At 39.4% G+C, this 20837-nt stretch overlaps 2 protein-coding genes and 1 long non-coding RNA gene across 3 annotated transcripts in view; 1 reads left to right on the top strand and 2 right to left on the bottom strand.

Annotated features, from left to right (window-relative positions):
* Positions 1-5373, bottom strand: part of tspan7b (tetraspanin 7b) — a 77430-nt gene extending 72057 nt beyond the window's left edge. The window contains exon 1 of the mRNA XM_052013909.1: positions 5203-5373. Within this exon, the coding sequence (XP_051869869.1) occupies positions 5203-5283 (81 nt within the window). The 5' untranslated portion in view covers positions 5284-5373. The remainder of the gene's footprint in view (positions 1-5202) is intronic.
* Positions 5374-5376: 3 nt separating this feature from the next.
* LOC127569351 (uncharacterized) lies at positions 5377-19456 on the top strand. Its single transcript, XR_007956186.1, has 4 exons — positions 5377-5675; positions 10663-10842; positions 14385-14512; positions 17824-19456. It is a non-coding gene; the product is annotated as an uncharacterized LOC127569351 (long non-coding RNA).
* The window catches only part of otc (ornithine transcarbamylase), a 41289-nt gene continuing 36150 nt past the window's right edge, over positions 15699-20837 (bottom strand). The window contains 4 exon segments of the mRNA XM_052013908.1: positions 15699-15845; positions 17798-17869; positions 17871-17920; positions 17923-17935. Of these exon segments, the coding sequence (XP_051869868.1) occupies positions 15786-15845; positions 17798-17869; positions 17871-17920; positions 17923-17935 (195 nt within the window). The 3' untranslated portion in view covers positions 15699-15785.

Here is a 20837-nt window from a genome sequence, read left to right as displayed (position 1 = left end):
AAAGTAAATATTTCTATTATACTGAAGAAGGTTAGTGATACACATCTTGTATCTATGTGCCTTTTAAAAAATATCCCATGGATCTTAGAACCTCCAAATAATTTCCAATCGAATCTATTCCTACATTACAGCAGTGATGCACATTTTAAAAAAAACTTAATGGCTGTAAAATGCTTTGGAACACAGTAATGCCAAAGGAAGACAAACTGAGTAGAATGGGAGTTTCAGGAGAATGAGAGATTTCAGCCGGAGATATGCTCACAGATTCAGAATAAAGGTAGCCATTCGGGACTGAGATGAGGAGAAATTTATTCAAACAGAGGGAGTAAACCTTTGGTATTCTCTACCTTGAAGGGCTATGGAGACATTGTCATTGCCTTTTGAATAAACACAATTCAGCAGATTTCTGGACATCAGGGGAATCAAGGTTCTGGGAATACAACTGTTGAGGCAGAAGATCTGCCATGACCTTGATGAATAGCAGAGTGGGCTTACAAAGTGCTAGCTGGCTTGCTTTTATTTCTATTCCATGTGTTCTCAAATGGATCCAGTTCATTTGTCTACCTAGTTAGCTCAGTTGATATAAATGCTGCTTATACAGCCCTACTCTCTGTCTTTATAAATTGGATAAAAATTCCACCAGGTTTTGGTGGCTTATTAAAATTATCCAGAAAAAGGCCACAGCATTACAAAGAATTTTAGGTCCAACTGCAATCAAGTTTCAGCAATCTTTCACATTGTTTTAAAAAACATCACATTGGAAGCCAGACCCTCTCACAAACTCGTCATATCCCCAAATGTATTTTTAGCAAACTGCAGCCATTTACAAGGCTTTGAGAAGGTTGTTATAATTTAGTTTTATTTGAACTTATAAGCAATAATAGGTCTCTTTTACAAGATTTTAAATGTTAAAATATTTATTTCAAAAAAGAATTATTTTCAATTTTTTTTTTTGAAAATTTTATGTAGTTCTGTATACTTCAGCTATTAAAATTCATTATTCACAGCTGGTGGACCAGAACCTCATTAAAAGTTAGTTATTTTTCTGATAGAACCATCTCCAGTTGCATTACTCTGCAGCAGGTAAATATACCTTTTAATTTTAGAAGAAAATTCCTCACTTGCACAAATTCAGGGTAGATGCTAGGTATGATTATACACTTGTTTGAGGGGAAATTTGAATGAGAAAGTCAATGTAGAAATCAAATTAATCTGCACACAGAATACCAATTATGCCCAAAATAGAAACTGTACTTGCTAATGCCCAACGTTTTGTATATAGCATTGGTTAAAAGCTATTGCTTGTATGGCCTACATAATGGTGTAAACAAAATGGAGTAAGGAGAATCCATTATGTATTTATGGAGGGTAAGGAATTATTAGCTAAATAATTATTTTCATAAAAGATCTGTAAATTGCTGAAATCTTAAGAATATTGAAATCTTGAATTTCCTAAAACGGAATTCAAATGTTCTCTTTACTGAGATGCAAAATTAATTCAATGCCCTGCCTTGTAAACCAGTAAGCACATCTGAAGGTGGAATAGGTATTAAAATCAATAAAACAAAAAACAAAAAAAGAATTCAAATTTGCTTCTCATCTTACTTGATAATTCTCAATATATTGTAGAACCTTTATTGTAACTAGAAAAGCAGTGTTTTCCCATTAACTTTCTCAGACAGGAAACTAAATAGATCGTAAAATATTCAACATTTCTAATCATTGAGGCAATGGAAATATCCCTGCAGTGGTTCTAATCAAGCTGACTAGATGACACACCTGATAGACACTTCACGTCAATCTACTTCATTAAAGAAAATAACCATGTTCCATTCTTGTATTTTGTGGTCTTGAATGAACATTTAAAAAAAGATTGCAGCCAGTGTTTCTCATATTCTGGGTATCCAAAACAACCACTGTAAAAATAATGCATCAAATATAGCCAGCCTGTTGTGATAACCATTCATAATCCTAAACATTGCAATGGATACAATGCAAGTGGTTTTGCAACAGTAAATAAAGAATATGATGATTAAGTTATAATTCCAGTGTATTTACAAACATCACAGCAAACTGCACGAATATAGCACCTTTTAATGAGCTGGAGTAAAATTTTCCAAGACACTTCACAGGAACGTAATCAGGCAAAAAGTGTTACTGCACCAAAGAATTAGGACAAGTTCCCAAAAACATGATCAAAGACAAAGCTTTCTGCAATATATAACCTCATAGTTCAGCAACACTGGTTAATGGTATTAACTATTTTACCTTTAGCTGCCTATATGCCCTCGAGATAAATTTTCAAATTCATACCCACTCATTGACCACAACTACCTACTTCTACCCAAGTAATGGCAATACATTGTTGTAGCTGTTAGAGCTGCTGCCTTACAGCTCCAGTGACTGGGGTTCAATTTTACCCTGTAACTGTGTGGGCTTCCATCAGGTGTTTCAATTTCTTCCAACATCCCAAAGACATGCTAGTAGGTCAATTGGCCACTGCAAATCTCCCCTCAGTGGCAAAAGTATCAAAAAGTTGAATTGATGGGTATGTGAGAGAGAATAAAATGCAGAGCAGAGGGAAATAGAAATATGGGGAATGGGACTGATGGATTTCTCTTCCAGGAGCTAATATGGACCCAATGGGCTGAGTATTCTCCTTCCATGTTGTAGCAAGTAATAACATTGCCTGTCACCGCACCGACCTCCGTTCATTCTTTGCTGAAATCCTTACTGATACTTTTGTTAGCAATTAGGAGGGAAAATGATATATTTGCCTTTATTCTGAGAAGGTTGATTACAGGAGTGAGGAAGGCTGATTGCAAGTGTATAGACCGCACCTAGTGTATTGTAAATAGTTTTGGTCTCCGTAGCTAAGAAAGGATGAAGTGCAGAGGAAATGCAGTGATGATTTACTCAACTGGTCACAAGAATGGCAGGGTTACCATTGGAGGAGACAGGGAGTAGACTGGAACTGTTTTCTTTAGAGTAAAGAAGACAGAGAGGAGATCTCATTGAAACTTACAAAATTCTTAAATGCCTTGTCAGGCTAACATGCAGGGAAGATGTTTTCCCTGAATGACGAGTCCATGGCCAGGGAGCACAGTTTGAGAATAAGGGGTAGATTTTTTAGAACTGAGAGGAGGAGATTTTTTTTTCACTAACAGCATAAAGAGCTTAGAGAGCAGTGAACCCTTGAAATTCTCTACCCTGGAAAGTTGTGGAAGCTGTGTTGTGTCATTCAAATTGCAGATCAATAGATTTCTGGACATTGAGGGAATCAAGGGATATGAGGATAGTGCAGGAAAATTGTGCTGAGGTAGAATATCAGCCATGATTCTGATGAATGGCAGAACAGACGAAGGGTTGGATGGTTTACTCCTCCTGCTATTTCTAAATGTTCTTATGTGCTCATGTTATCTGCTACCTGGCCTCCTTCCTTGCATGCATCCATAGGTCTATTGTCCATATTTTAATTTGTAATGTCCCATTCAACCAATGCCTCTTGTGTGCTTAGTTACATTTGCTCTTAATCCTACATATCTTGTAAAATTGTCTTTTTTTAAACCCCTCCATGGACTCCCCCTTCCCTATGCTGTAACTCCTCCAAGCCTGGAATTTCGTACTCGTCCAGTTCTGCCCTGTTGCGTATCACTGATTTTTCATCATTCCACTAATGTCGTCAATGCCCTTGGCTGCTGTGGCCTCAGTCTCTGGAATTCTCTCACGAAACCTCTTCATCACTCATTCTATCTCCAACAATGTGGCTTGGTTTCAGATTTTGTCTCGCCTTGGTCCTGTTGACCGTATTTAAAAGATGGTACGTAAATGCAAGTGTTGATGTGATTGTGAAGAATTGAAGATCTACAACTTTGCCACATTCACAAGTTCCAGCACTATTTCTTATGTAAAAGAAAGCACAATTCTACCACCAACATAATTGTGTGCAGCAATGTGTGCTATCTCTGATTACCCACTGCCGCATCTTGCAGCAGGAAATCAGAAATACCACACATTGCTGTAAACCTTTCAGATGCATTTACATTTCTATGTCTTAAGTTCTTTGCTCAGCAAAGCAACCAGACAAACCATACAACAGGATATAAGTATATGCTTTCTGCTATGGATTAACTGCAATGCCCATATTGTAAACACTACTATTTTACATAGCTGAAATTAAAACATTCATTAGCAATGTAATTACTAATGCTAACTACCCACATTAAAATAAAAATCCTCAAACATTACAGGCTTTAAATAGAACCATATTTCATACCTAGCATTCATTGGTTATTTACGATTCCAATGTTCTGCTCTGAACCTAAAACTAAACGGATACATTTATTTAACTGAGTTTTCAATCCTTTTTAATCAAATCATGGTAAAATCCATCCATTGAAGAAAATGTTGCACCGGTAATAACTCCGGAGTAATTAAGGGTTGATCTTCAAGTTATTCCTATCTTTTCAAAAGCCTACCTGACAAATCTATCATGCAGGTGGAAAACACTGCAGTCGAAAGATAAGACCGTGAATAACGTCGACTGAATTACTTCAAAGCATTTGCTTAAAAAAAACAACAATGCGACTGCTGTACGTCTGTTATTTCAAGAAAGATGGATTGTATAATTAAATGCATTAATCACGGCATTCTAACTGTATCTAAGAAGAAAATTAAATACAATGGGGAAATGAAGCAAGTTGTCTAGTTTGTTCTCGTCACCAAAGAATCCTAACGGGTATGATGCTCTATCAGTGAAAATATTAACTCACAGAATAAATACGACTAAATATAAATGATCAGTTTACTCAGTGGGGAAATAATTTAAACTGAGCAAACAAACTTGCAGGGTAGGGTGGGTTAATGGGGAGGCAGGTTCTGTATCAGACTGAGGATCTTTCATGTTTGCTGCAGTAGCCTCGCGCATCACTCAGCAACCAGTGCGCCAGGGTTAAAGACTTCTTCAAAGATCACCATTTGTCCTTCTATCTTATCACTGCACGGAATTTTCTGTAAAAATGACCAAGTGTCAAAAACATCCTAAATCTTGGCGAGCAAAGAAGCGATCCGACCCGCTTTGCAACCTTAAGGTTTTTTTTTGTACCAAGTGCACGTCCGCAAAGCAAAACACAATTCTCATTATTTTAGTCGATCTTACATATTTGGGACCTTTAGAAAAAGGAAATAATCCATTATCCTCACCCAGAAAACGAAGCTGTAGATGATGAGGAGTGTTTTAAGACACGTTATCACCGGTTTAGTCTCCATTCGCCGCGATGCCATAATAATCTATACGTTTACGCACCAGTGGCTCTCGTCTACTTCCCCTCCCAGCACCAGGAGACTGCAGCACTCAAGCCATTCGGCGGCGGCGCTGCATCACGGGGCCAATCACCAATCCCCATTACGTCAGCTCCGCAATAAGCCCAAAGCGTCCGCTGCCCGGCGGCGCACCCGTCGCCCGGAGCGTTCCTCGGCTGAGGAGCTGGGCTGCGCTTGGTGAGCGGGTGGACAGCTCCGCGCTGAGACCAGGCTCGCTTTTGCGAGCTGGGAGTGAAAGTAGGCGAGGTGATGTTGGTGCAAGCTGTCATTGTCGTTGCATGTACTACTGGAAAATGGACGACCACCCCGATCGAAGCAGGATGCGTAAACACAGGCTATTGGAAAATATTTACGTAATGTTTGCAACACCATCTGTTCAATGCTGATATTTGCGTTCCGCGCGAGTGTCCTCCCACTTTAAACCAATAATTAATGTATTTCTTTATCCCTAATATAATTGTTGAACCTCTCCTTACATTGTGGAATAAGAAGGGCTTTGGTTTTTTTTGATTGTACGCAACAAAGAGAATACGAAATAAAAATGAGGCAAAGGGTATTGATAGGACAGGTGAATCGCCAGACTGCAACAAATGGGCGCTGTTCCCGCGAGTTCCCCGATCCGGCCGAGTAATCCCGTCGGCTGAGGCGCTCTTTTGATGGAAGGCGGTGGTTGTGTGAGATGGAGATCAATTGACAGCGAATAAGATTTGCTTCTGGTTTGTTGCACTCAATATCGTATATGCAAGGAAGGTTAGAAATGGGTTTTGGGGTTGGGGTCTCGGAACAAAATAGTTTTAAATAAGATGTTGATAAATTCGCCAACTTTCGTTTTGTAGCATCGCGACGATTATTTTGTAGCAGGTTCCAGGAAAGCTTTCAAGTTTGACGTTATCGTTCCCTCGTTCCAAAGCAATGTCGGCAAATATTATTTTAAAATAAATACTGCCTGGAAATTCTCCAGAACAGAAACTAATAGTGGTTCGAGTTTTCTGCTGGTGTGTCTATTGGAAAATTCTACATTCACTTCCGTGCTGTGCAGAGTGTTCTTAATTAAGCGAGGGTTTTCTGCAGCAGGCACTGAACATCCTGCTCGACCTCTCTTTGGTTATATTTCACATCACCTTTGGCGTTATTGATGAAAACAAAGTCTTTTTCATCCTCTGCCACAGGACCCTGGCTGTAACCTCGTTTTCTTTCACTTATTATATCAATAGCAATTAAAGAAGTACTTGCATAAATCTCGAAATGCTAGTCTAGCTGAAAAGCCCGTTCTTTGGAAAACCCACGTTTTATGTTTAGGTCAGTTTTTGAATATTCACGAGATGTATCACCAATCACAGGTCCAGATCCAGATGCAAAATATCATGGCAGATAACAGCAGCACATCCCATTCAGTATGTCAGTTCAAATATCCATTCAATTAACCTCATTCAACCTCGTGGTCTTAAAAATGTTAAGGATTAGCAAAGGATTGCAACAAAGATGGGCTATTTTCTAATCAATGTTTTACAAAAAAAATCAGGCATTTCACTGGCACATTTCCTTTTCCAGTAAGATAGTTATGTGTTTATAATGATTTTTCAAATTTTTGAATTGGATTTTACATTCCACATAAACCATAGAATAATACAGGCCCTTTAGCCCACCATGTTGTGCTGACCTTCAAACCACTCCTAAGACTATCTAACCCCTTCCTCCCACATATCCCTCTATCTTAAATTCTTCCATATGGTTATCTAACAATCTCTTGAATTTGACCAATGTATCAGCCTCCACCACCACCCCAGGCAGTGCATTCCATGCACAAACCACTCTCTGGGTGAAAAACCTCCCTCTGATGTCTCTCTTGAACTCCCCCCATCCCCCCCCCCCAATTACCTTAAAGCCATGCCCTCTTGTATTGAGCATTGGTGCTCTGGGAAAGAGGTGCTGGCTGTCCACTCTATCTGTTCCTCTTAATATTTTGTATACCTCTATCATGTCTCCCCTCATCCTCCTCCTCTCTGATGAGTAAAGCCCTAGCTCCCTTAGTCTCTCCTCATAATCCATACTCTCTAATCCAGGCAGCATCCTGGTAAATCTCTTCTGCACCCTCTCCAATGCCTCCACATCCTTCCTATAATGAGGCAAATAGAACTGGACACAGTACTCTAAGTGTGGCCTAACCAGAGTTTTGTAAAGCTGCATCATTACTTTGTGGCTCTTAAACTCAATCCCATGATTTATGAAAGCTAGCATCCCATAAACTTTCTTAACTACCCTATCCACCTGTGTGGCAACTTTCAGGGATCTGTGGATATGAACCCCCAGATCCCTCTGCTCCTCTACGCTGCCCAGAATCCTGCCATTTACCTTGTACTCCGCCTTGGAGTTTGTCCTTCCAAAGTGTACCACCTCACACTTCTCCGGATTGAACTCCATCTGCCACTTGTCAGCCCAGCTCTGCATCCTATCAATATCCCTCTGTAAGCTTCGACAGCCCTCCACACTATCCACAACACCACCGATCTTTGTGTCATCTGCAAAATTGCTAACCCACCCTTCCACCCCCTCATCTAAGTCATTAATAAATATCACAAAAAGTAGAGGTCCCGGAACCAATCCCTGTGGGATATCACTAGTCACAGCCCTCCAATCCGAATGCACTCCCTCCACCACAACCCTCTGCTTTCTGCAGGCAAGCCAATTCTGAATCCACACAGCCAAGCCTCCCTGGATCCCTTGGCCTCTGACCTTCTGAAGAAGCCTACCGTGCGGAACCTTGTCAAATGCCTTACTAAAATCCATGTAGACCACATCTACTACACTACCCTCATCAATCTTCCTGGTCACCTCCTCAAAGAACCCTATCAGGCTGGTGAGGCAAGATCTTCCTTTCACAAATCCATGCTGGCTATCCCTAATCAGTCCATGATTCTCTAAATGATCATAGATCCTATCTCTAAGAATCCTTTCTAGCAGCTTACCCACCACAGACATAAGGCTCGCTGGTCTGTAATTCCCTGGACTATCCCTACTACCTTTTTTGAATAAGGGGACAACATTCGCCACCCTCCAGTCCTCCGGTACCATTCCCGTTGACAACGAGGACTCAAAGATCCTAGCCAATGGTTTAGCAATCTCCTCCCTAGACTCACAAAGCAGCCTGGGGAATATTCCGTCAGGGCCCAGGGACTTAACTGTCCTAATATTTTCTAACAACTCCAACACATTCTCTTGATATCCACATACTCTAGAACATTACCCTTACCAACACTGTCCTCAGTGTCATCAAGACCCCTCTTCTTGGTGAATACTGAAGAGAAGTATTCATTGAGAACCTCACCCACTTCCACAGCTTCCAGGCACAGCTTCCCACCTTTGTCTTTAATCGGACCTACCTTTACTCTAGCCATCCTTCTGCTCTTCACGTACGAGTAAAAAGCCTTGGGATTCTCCTTAACCCTACTTGCCAAAGCCTTTTCATGTCCCCTTCTCACTCTCTTCAGCCCTTTCTTAAGTTCTCTCCTTGCTACTCTATATTCCTCACGAGCCCTGTCTGATCCTTGCTGCTTACACCTTATGTATGCTGCTGCCTTCTTCGTAACTAGTTGCTCCACCTCTCTCATCACCCACGGTTCCTTCATCCTACTATTCCTTCTCTGCCTCACCGGAACAAATTTATCCCTAACATCCTGCAAGAGATCCCTGAACATTGACCACATCTCTATAGTACATTTCCGTTCAAAAATGTCATCCCAATTCACACTCTCAAGTTCTCGCCTTATAGCCTCATAATTCGCCTTTCCCCAATTAAATAACTTCCTGTCCTCCTTGCTCCTATCCCTGTCCATGACAATTCTAAAGGTTATGGAGCAGCGGTCGCTGTCCCCCAAATGCTCACCCACCGATAGGTCTGTCACCTGACCCAGTTCATTACCTAAAACTAGATCTAAGATGGTATTCCCTCTAGTCGGCCTGTCAACATACTGTGACAGGAATCCGCCCTGGACAGACTTAACAAACTCCGCCCCATCTAAATCTTTGGCACTAAGCAGGTGCCAATCAATATTTGGGAAGTTGAAGTCTCCCACTATAATAACCCTGTTATTTTTGCATCTTTCCAAAATCTGCCTCCCAATCTGCTCCTCAGTATCCCTACTGCTACTGGGGGGCCTATAGAATACTCCCAGTAGAGTAACTGCTCCTTTCTTGTTCCTAATTTCCACCCATATTGACTCTAGAGAGGATCCTTCTACATTATCCACCCTTTCTGCAGCTGTAATAGTGTCCCTGACCAGTATCGCCACCCCTCCTCCTCTTCTGCCCCCCTCCCTATCCCTTTTAAAACACTGAAAACCAGGAATATTCAATATCCATTCCTGCCCTGATGTCAGCCATGTCTCTGTGATAGCCACAATATCGTAGTCCCATGTACTTATCCAAGCTCTCAGTTCATCTCCATTATTCCTGATGCTTCTTGCATTTAAGTAAATGCACTTTAGCCCATCTGCCTTATTACTTTTATAGCCTGTACTCTGCTTCTCCTTCCTCAAAGCCTCTCTACCTGTTAGATCTGACTTTTCCCCATCCCCTTTTTCCTCTGACCTACTCCTCCGGTTCCCATCCCCCTCGCAAACTAGTTTAAACCCTCCCGAACCGTCCTAGCAAACCTGGCCGCAAGGATATTGGCCCCCCTCAGGTTCGGGTGTAACCCGTCCTCTCTGTACAGGTCCCACCTTCCCTGAAGAGATCCCAATGATCCAAAAATCTAAAACCTTCACTCCTGCACCAACTCCTCAGCCACGCACTTATTTGCCATCTCCTCCTATTCCTACCTTCACTATTGAGTGGCACTGGCAGCAATCCCAAGATTGCTACCCTTGAGGTCCTGTTCTTCAGCCTTCTGCCTAGCTCCCTAAACTCACTTTTCAGGACCTCATCCCTCTTCCTACCTATGTAAACATAATGGAAATAAGAATTAAAAGCAGAAAATACCCTAAAACGCTGCATCTGCAAACACCTTGAAATGTCTTGAACCTTCATCAGCACTGCTCCAGATTTACCATGATAGTTCCACAAATAATATCATCACATTATTCATGGAACATATTTCACACTAGAAATACAGCCTTGGAATCTTGTTGCTAGATGAAAAATATCACCAGTATTTGTAGACATTTACAAAATTAGGTTTATTATAGTCTACTTTTTCCTCTCTTTATCTCTTTTATTGTCTAACACTATTCTAACTTTGCGCTGCTGTTGTTTCTTTGATTCATCTTTTAGTCTTTCCCAGAAGAGAAATAATATTACCCTGTTGATTAAGCACTCTCGATTTTTCTTCTGTTTCTTTTTCAGGTGACACCAGAATTTGTCTGGGAATTCAGTTACCAATCAAAAATACCCAAAGAAGCCACTTTTACTACTCAAAGCTTCATTTCAGCAGTTGTCACTAGACAAGAGCTCTTAACTCAAATTCTTTAAACACATATGAGACTACCAAAAAATCCTCCTGAGAGGTACAATTCACCATTAAATGTGAGTATATTTTTAGCACACTTCTGAGCTTACTAAGGATACAACCATACTCCATACAGCAATTTTACCATTTAAAGGTGAGAACTTTCAACAGCAACTGGTTATCCTTCTGAAGTCCACCAATGGCAGGTACAGACCTCCACAAGCGCCTGTACTTCACCAAGAAGCAATGTCCTCTTCACTTTCCTCATTAGCTTCTTGATGACCATGATGGGAAGACCAATGAAGGTCATCTTGGGAGGTGGCTATGTTTTAGATATTCAGATCAGTTCTGTGTACTAGGTTACATATCACCAAGTGATTAATCCAAAACTTCATGTAGGTGCATACAACAATGGGCTTCTCTTCCTCTGAACAATTTGCTACTCAGTCCTAATGTTGGTTATTAAAAAGGTCAGTGAAGGTAGAAAATAAGATGACAAAGTTAAAAATAATGGCTGAAGTAGTTGTCACTCGTGGTGAAGCATGGGGCTATGGATGGATTTGCAAAGGGCATGTCTAAGACTCAATGGTCTTCTGCAGTCTCCTCAAGCTTCTTGTTCCTGTTCACATTCTCTGCTCTTCTCATCCTAATCTACTTTGCATTTTGTTCCTTTCACTTCAGTGTTGCTGGTTGAACTTTCCGTCACTATGTCCTGACCTGTTACCTCCTCCCAAAAGCATTAGTTGCTTTTTTGTGAATCCATCTTTACCCCTTCCAGGAAATTCTGCTTTTCTCCCCCACTGCTACTCAGTTTCTATATCAGATATTGTCCAGTAAAGTGCACTGGATACTTGATACAACTAATGCTGCAGAAATATATGATCAAAATTTGCTATTGTTGTTCAAAATGAAGTTTGCTTGATTTGCCAGGTACTGATATAAGTTAAGAATTGTAAGATATGGCTCCTAAAAAAGGACAAAAAGAGCAGGCAGGTAGTTCAAGTGACTCCTCACGGCATCTTGCTCTTTAACTAGTATCCAGTTCTGAATACTATTAGGGGAAATATTTTTCCTGGGAGTGCAGCTAGAGCTACTGTAGCACGATGGATACTCAGCAATGGATCAGGGGCACAGCTCTTCCGTTCTGCTGTTGGGATATTATCTGGTCCCATAATCTTTGCTGCATCCAGTGCTTTCAGCCATTTCTTGATATCATGTGGAGGGAATTGAATTGACTGGAGAGGCTGGCTTCTCTGACAGAGGGGATCGCTGGACGAAACTGAGATGAATCATCCATTCACGTGTTGCCATTGTCAAGGCTGGGGATGTTCTTAAAATCTCTTCCTACCATTAGCTGCTTCATTATCCACCACCATTTTTGAATAATGTGGCATAACTGCAGAGTTTTGATCTGATTTGTCAGATGTAGGATCAGGTAGCTTTGTCTACTGCATGCTGCTTTTTATGCATGTGCTCCTGTGTTGTAGCCTCACCAGGCTAGCAGCTTATTTTTAAGTTTGTCTGATGTTGTTCCTGACGTGCCTTTTTGCCTTCATCATTGAATCAGGGTTGATCCCTGGCCTTGATTGTACCAGAGGGGGATGGGATATGCCAGGCTGTGAGATTACAGATTTGTAGTGGTGTACGTATCTGCTACTGTTGCCAATGGTCCACAGCACTTCATGTTTGCCCAGTTTTGAGCTGCCTGATACGTTCTGAAAATACCCCATTTAGTACAACCATAGTGCCTGATAGCACACAGAGGCTGTTCCTGGTGGGTAGATGGGACTTTGTCTCTAACAATAATTGTGCGATAGTCATTTCTACAATTGTAGCAATGGACAGATGCATCTGCTACATATGGATTGATGTGGATGATATCAAATAGGTTTACCACTTGTTTCACTCATTAACTGCTGAATACAGAGTTTGGAAGCCATGTCCTTTAGGACTAGGTTAGCAGCATTGCTACTAAGTCATTCTTGGAAATGGACATTGAAATCCCCCACCCATTCTGTGCCTTGGCTACTTTCAGAGCTTCTTGCAAATGTAGTTCAACATGGTGGAGTGCTGACACATCATTGAAGAAGGATGGTAAGTTGTAGTGAGGTGGTTTCCTTGCCACATTTGGCATCACATTATGAATGCAATATGGTTTGAAGTCTCCATGACGATTCCTTCCCACTGTAAAGCACTGTGCCATCCCTTCTAGTGGGGTGATGCAGGATGTACTTAACGATTGACATGGAGAAATCCAATACATTGCCTATAGGTTGTGATTTTTTGAGAATAAAACATCAAGTTGTTGCTTGAATGGTCTGTGGTACAGCTCTCCCAATTTAGACACCAATCCTCAAATCTTTATGAGAAAGAATTTGCAAGATTAACTACTCAGTCAACTAGGCTGGGAGCGACCTTGCCATGTCTGAATTCAGTACCAGGTCCCCTGGAAGGGTTTATTCATTCTCTGTTTCAATGGATTGGTTATGATTCATAATAGCCTACTGGGCCATTTTAGTAGGTCTGGAGTCAACATATGTATGGCAGATTTTCTCCCCTGAAGAACATTGGTGGGTTTTTGAACAAACCAGTGGTTTACTGGTCATAGTTATATTTTTTTCTTAATCTTTAATTGCAGGCTATTGACTGAATTTAAATTCCACAGCTGCCCTGGTGGGATTTGAACTTGGTTTCTTTGATTTTTCGTCTAGGCCTCAGGATTACTAGCCTAGAAGATTAACTGCTGCCCTAATTGTATCCAAATTTAGGGGCTTTAATTAAGATGTTTGCAGTTGGTACAAAAATATCCACATGGTTGACATTGAGGAAGAAATGGTCTGGTCACTTAAGAAGAAAAATAGCAAATGAAATCTGGACAAGTGTGAGATGATGCATTTGGGGAGGTGCAACAAGGAAGGGGATAGCCAGTAAGTGGGTGTATGTTGAGTGGTGTGGAGGAACAGAGGGGCCTTAGATTATGTGTCCACAGCTCCTTAAAGGCAGCAGAATACGTCAATAGGTGTTAAAATAGCAGGTGTGATGCCTTCTTTAAACAAGGCATGAAGGTTGTGGAGGTTGTGCTGGAACTGTTTACACACAAGTGAGACCACTTGAGTCATGCAGAACTAGTCACCATGTTACAGGAAGGAGGCAATTGATAGGATGCAGAGGAGATTCATGAGAATGTTGTTAGGGCCAGAAGGACAGTATATAGGAAGGACTGAATTCCCTTAGAAGAAAAACCAAACCAGGGGTAAATTGGTTAGTTTGTTGAGGGATTAGAGGAGAGATTAGGAAAATGTTTACATCTAGAGGGCAGGGGGGTAGGTATCTGGAACTCTCTGCCTGTTGGGGTGGTACAGACAGAGATCCTCAACACAGTTACCAAGGGTCAAGAACGCCCAACTTATGGACACCCCTGCATATCAAAAGTCTGACATATGAATATACTGTATGTTCATTCCTACGAATGGCAGAACTAGTTTCCTCTCTCTCCACTTTTAGTAGTTGTTCTTCCTTATCAGTGATCTTCCTTATTATGTGTTTTTGATGGCATTCATTACAATACTGTAGAAGTATGGTTACCATAAGAATGATTTTTGTGTATTTTCCAATGTAGACAAAATCAATTTATAGACGTCTGCAAAAATGGAACCTGTTTGGTACCCGGGGACGGACTGTACCTGAACATAAAGAGTGTACATCAAGAGCCCTGACCTGCTGGGGCTATGGACATGGCTCTTGAAGGTGAGCTTAGGTTGAGTAACTCTTTTGTTTGACTGAACTAGACACAATGGGCCTAAAGACAACCTTCTCTATCATAAATTATCTATAATTTACGAGTATGTTCTAACTGACACTTTTGAATTCATGTCTGGAACTAATCAGAGCAATTATTTCTGATATGAGGACATGCACTGAACAGATGGAGAATGCCATGCACTAGACCCCTTGGAAGCCATTAAAATACTATAATCTATGAAAAAGGCAATCCAACACTTTTTGTAAGTCCTTCAACTAAGGGGAGAGTACAGTGACTATAAAAGGTGGCAATGAGACCTTGAGTCCCTAAAGATGAATACAATATGTTTTTTGAGAAGGTTATGTCAGCAGCTAATAACCAAGGTGCTGGAACTAGGTTAAATGAGTATGATGTATCATTGGCTGGTTTACTGTGAAATTAATTCTTCAAGTATTTCTGCTACGTGGACAATAGGGTACATTATTTGTTTTTGCACTCCTGGTTTTACAGATATTGTATTATTTTCTATCCATTAAAATTAATTGATGGAAAATTTTGGGCTATGCATAATTATATAAGATGCACCCTTGGCAGGTCAGACTTGGTGTTAGGACCTTGCAATATGATTATTAACCTCTATATTTTTCCTGGGAAATGCCTTGGGATATTTTTGTTGTGTTAAAGGGGCTAAATGTATGGAAATTGTTGTTGTTGGTGGCATGTGTTGGAGCTAAAGTAATCAATCCTAAACATGACTGCCAAGACATAGCCTTTGTTTACCCTTTAAAATAAGTCTAGAATGAATCTATTGTTCAAACACCTTGATGACTTCAAAATATTAGGAGGAAGATTTAACTTAATTAGACCACAATCTTTCTGTCTCCAATTACAGTATCAGAGAGGAAATTCTATACAAAGTGCCTACTTCCAGTCAGGCTCTAACTAGCATTTCTCAAGATTAAATGGTAACAACAACGTATGATTGAGAGATAATTTAGACTAATATCTCAAATCAATAATACAGTTTAATCAACAAACAGTAGTTGCCTTCAAAATATCACCAAGCTGATGTACCTGCCCTTAATAACTGGACAAGATGCTCACACATCAACTTTTCTTTTTTAGATGAATGGTCTCATGAACTGACAGCCTCTCTTCAATTACCACTAATAAATTACATCAGCATCATAATTTAGTTAAATGGTGTAATTTAATATCAAAGAATTGCAGAGTTACACAACTGTTTGAAGCATTTCATATTAAATTGTAGGACAGGATTCAGAATTCTGGCTTGTTGCTCAGTGGAGAATAATCTGTCAGTATGTTCACCATTGCCCCCTGTAAGAAAAACACAAAACAAAAACTAGGCAAAGTTGAGGTTTAAACAACAATAATAATCTAGGACTGCTGCTCAGAGGTTCTTGTTTGTTACTGACCTTCAAGGTGAAGAACATACTGGAGACAGGGAACAAAATACCTCCTTGCAACTGAATGGATTAAATAGTAAGAAGATCCATTTCACACTGTAAAGTATCCCTGATGTTGATCACTGGTTAAGAAGATTGGAAGATGACAGGGACTCTTGTGAAGGGACTTAATACAAATACTTTAAACAGGTTCAATAATGACTTCCAGTTTACCTCATTATTACAAATAAAATATTTAAGCCAGAAATTCTTCATTATGGACAAATCTAAATCTCCATCCTTATCCAATAGAAAAATTACTGAAATAAGCAATGTATTTAGTGGACTGCTTCCTTTGGAAGTGAGAGTTATCAGTTCTCACACAGTGGTACTTAGCATTCAATCCATTTTCACCAGAACAACAGCAACCTGAATTTATAGGGCACCCATGACGTAATAAAGAATTATCAGTCTGACACAGGCCTACATAAGAAGATAACTGAGCCACTTAGTCAAAATAGGAGATTTTAAATAGAGGTATAGAGGCAAATCAACTACTTTAGTGTGCAGCTACAGTCCTATCCCAATCTGGAAAGAAAAAAAAAATTGTAATATTTGCCACAAATGCCTGCAGGATGAATTTGGAAGAGAAAAAAGAAATTAGAAATAAATCATAATGTCAACATAGATTAATATGAATCATTTATAGCAAGAATCAATCACACTCCATGAAACTTGTTGAGCTGATGTATGTGACATAGATAACCGAAGGTGCTTGTTGGCAGGTAGAGTAAACAATGGTCTCCCTGAATTAATGCAGAAAGTGTGCATCACACAAACACTTCAAACATTTGAAGCAATCTTAGTTCGATGCATGTTGCTGATTTACTGCTATGAGCCGCTCGTGATGAATTTTACAGTCAGCTTCATATTGACCTATACCTGTGACCTTACTGCATGTGTACTTTACGTGTCCCAATGTCTGCTCAGTAATGCTTCAAGTTATTGAAAAGTTAACCATTATTGAAGAATCAACTGTCCTATTGTGTAATTTCCTAACATTGAAATGTAATGGAGATCCAATAGATAACTAGGATATTTAAACTTTAAAAAACTCTTAAAAAAGATAGTATTATATACTTGCAGATCCATTGCCGTGGCCGTGAAGCCTGTTAAGTGTGAGAGTAATTTATAAATCTGTTGTACATGACTTGACAAATTTTGAATCACCCTCAGGTACAAAGCAACCAGGTATTCCTTATGAAAACCATACTGAGTAGTTTGGGAAATGCACAAGTCCATCAAATAAAACCTGGATTCATTTACAATAAACACTTTCTGAAAGTACTGTGATTAGCATTCCATAAGACATAGAAGCAGAAGTAGGTCATTCAGCCATCGAGACTGCTCTGCCATTCGATTATGGTTAATTTATTTTTCCCTCTCAACCCATTCTCCTGCCTTTCCCCATAAACCTTTGACACCCTTACTAATCAAGAACCTATCAACCCTCCACTTTAAATATACCCAATGACTTGGCCTCCACAGCCGTCTGTGGCAATGAATTCCACCCTCTGGCTAAAAAATTCCTCCTCATCTTTTTTCTAAAGGGACGTCCTTTTATAGTGAGGTTGTGCCCTCTGTGCCCTAATTCATCATTATGTGACATTAATACAGTCTGATAGGTAAGTATACTGTTCTTAAAGATCTCAAAGATATCATAAATGATACATGAAGTGAAGAGTTAACTCTAGGATATGTCTTTATGTGGACTATAATTATTTTAAGGAGATTAATTTTATATTCTGGTTCCTTTTGTTGTAACACAGTTAGAATTGTTTAAAACTAAACTGATATGATTTCCAATGTTCTCAATTTTCTTACCATGATTGTCCATTTCCTATTTTCAGCTTCTTGGAAGACCAGTGATCGTGGAGAGTAAAATACTTCATCATCCAACTTCTTCAGGTTCCCGTGGTAAACAATGCAAGAATGTCCAGTTGGGGCAGCTGACTTTCCAGTCTATAGAGCAGAAAAAAATCCCACAAAAGTTATTGATCACCTCCAACCACTTCAATTATCAGTACTTACCAAACTAATACAAGGCAAATGTGTATGACTTGTACGATAAAGATATTTAACTATTTTTGAGGTAGCAGTATTCAGAATTTATGTAATATACCAAATAGCATTACAATGTTTACACTTTATGACACCACTTGAGCCCTTTGTTGGTTTAAGCTAGCAGATCGCAGATTCTGACTTGGAAGAGAGCTGTTACCAGACTATCCTTCAAACAAATACTACAGGATGTGCTAATTAACCACCTTGTAGGGAGCAATTTCCTTTGCAATGTCCCTGTTTTCCAAAAAAGTCTGTAATTAGTGTATCCTTTCTGATACCAGACATTGCAAAAACCATTAGCTAAGAGGCCATATATGTTTGCTGTTTATAGCATTAAAATCACCATATCCACTAATATTTAAGTGGTATTACCCACAATGCTCTTATCCTCAAGCACTTAAAAAGTCAATTAAAAATATACAAAGTACTTGCTATCCCCTTCTAAGGTTAATGATTCAAAATGGAGTATGGTTTCAGAGTCAGTACTCATCCTATGATAATAAATGCCCATTGTTTATGTGTGGATTTAACTAGTTAGCTTATAGTAGAATATTTGATTGTGGGTAACTCAGGAATTCTATTTTCTCATTTAACTTTTGCATCTTATTTGGAAGCGCTGAGCTATATTCAGGCTGTTTGTGTTGCATGTGAAAGGCCATCAGTGTGTGAGATTAATGACAAAACCAACTAATGCAAAATAAAATGTGAGTGTGAGTGAACAGTAACATTAAAAAAAAATCATTTCTCCCTTTAGGAAACTTGGTGCAATAGTGCAGCCTGCGCTTAATTGATCAGTCTTCAGCTCTGGTTGGAGCCTTGCCCAATTTATGACATTTAGCACTAGTCCACTCATAATGATAATTTAAGTATATAGGAGACCAGTGCATGCTCGTACATCAATGTGCTTGAAATTGTCTATAATACTGACTGTAAAATATGACAGCTTTGGAAATGGGCATGTAAGCATCAAAAATTTCCAATCCATATAGTTCAAGGCTCTGAAGCAAAATTGGTGTCACAGTATGTACCCCTTAAATATGCTGCTACAAGACCTTATACTTAAAACTAAATGGTCAGTCATATTATCAAGGTTATAGCCACTTATCTTTCCAAAACGCAATCTAAAAAAAAGGCTTGTACATGAAAATATACATAAAAACAGTCAGACAAATGCACTTGAAAATATATTTAGGACACTCTGGATTTGGTTGGTGATTGCCCACTACACCTTTGTGACTTTGAATATTGGCTTTGTCTTTAACGTCATTTTACTGGTGTTAGGTTCTTTGCTCCTTGCCAATGGCCGGGATATATATGTATTTCTAAACTGCAAAGTTGTAATGTTATGTATAATTATCTTGATTCCAGTCTCTCCATAAGGCACAATCAGACTAATACAAAAAATAAAAATGTTTCTTCAACAAGTCAAAGGTCTATTTTATTGCATTTCTGCCTCATTAATATGCATTGCCATAAAACTTTTTTTTGTTGTCTGAGAATTCTTATTAGACAGGTACCTCAGGTCTCCATGGAAACCATCTGTTTCTCCCTTAAGTAATCAAATACTTCATGTTTATCAATATATAAGGCAAGGACTCCCTATAATTCTCCACTGGTGATCACATTCGATAGTGGTAAGCCTTCCTGTGATAATTAACATATCGGCCAAAAAACAAAAATGCAATGCTAATAGAAAGTGAACTCAATATAGGTATTGTATTTTCCATGAAAATAAGTTACAAATCAAAAAAAATTTGCGTTTTGCCTCTCAAGTTGGTATTGCAAATAATTTATGTTGAAATCATACTACTTTTTTGTAGTGAGATGCGTACTGGTTGATGTTTCTTGCTGCTATCTAGTGGTACAAAGATTTAATGCAGTATTTTCACTCACATATGTATTTTGATGGTGCTCTCTGAGAGAGAATGGTGTAATAGATTATGTCTCTGAAGGTGCAACCTTGCCAAGAGATGAAAAGGATTCAGAAATGATTTAATTCTTCAATCTCATCCTTAAAAGTTGGTTGAAAATTAGCGAAGGACCATGAGGATGAAGTGAATTTGGGGCATAAAATCCAGGACAAAGACTTATAAAAATAAACAGAGAAAAAAAACTGAAACAAAATCTGCAATAGACAAGCATAGAACAAGAGATTCATGTAAAGAATAAGAGGTAGATGTTCAATGTTTCTTCTTCAGAATGCATATGTCACTCTCGAGGCCAGTATTTACCATTCGTCCCTTTCTGTCCTTGCAAAGGTGGGAGTTTGCAGCATTCTTGAACTATTCCAGTCTGTTTTATAAAGATACTCCCACAGCTGTTAGGCAGGGAGCTCAAGGGTCTTACAACTGTAATACTTCTCAGTCAGAACAGTGCCTTATTCCCATGTGTCTGTTGCCCTTGTCCTTCCTGGGTTTGGGAGATACTGTTAAAAGAAAAATGCCTTAGCAAATTCCTTCTAGGCATTTGAAGATGCTATATAGTACAGTCAAGGTGCAATGCTGGTGAAGGGAGCAAATGTGTAGATGGTAGCTGGGGTGCCAAACAAGTGATCTATTTTGTAATGGTATCAAGCTTTTAAGTGTTGTTGGTACTACTGCACATCCAGAAAATGTAAAGTATTCATCACATTCCTAAACCTGCTCCTGTTAGGCTGAATAAAAGCTTTGTGAGGTGCAGAACACCCAGGCCCTGATGTGTTTTTGTGGCTATAATATTTATGTGGCTGTCCTGTTAAGTTTATGGTGAAAGATGAACATCTTACCCTCAGATTTTGATTATGGTCATTCTAATTGAAGGT

Source organism: Pristis pectinata, chromosome 4 (genome assembly GCF_009764475.1).
Source record: "Pristis pectinata isolate sPriPec2 chromosome 4, sPriPec2.1.pri, whole genome shotgun sequence".
NCBI lineage: Eukaryota > Metazoa > Chordata > Chondrichthyes > Rhinopristiformes > Pristidae > Pristis > Pristis pectinata.
The sequence above is the reverse complement of the archived record's forward strand: the minus strand, read 5'-3'. Positions and strand labels throughout refer to the sequence as shown.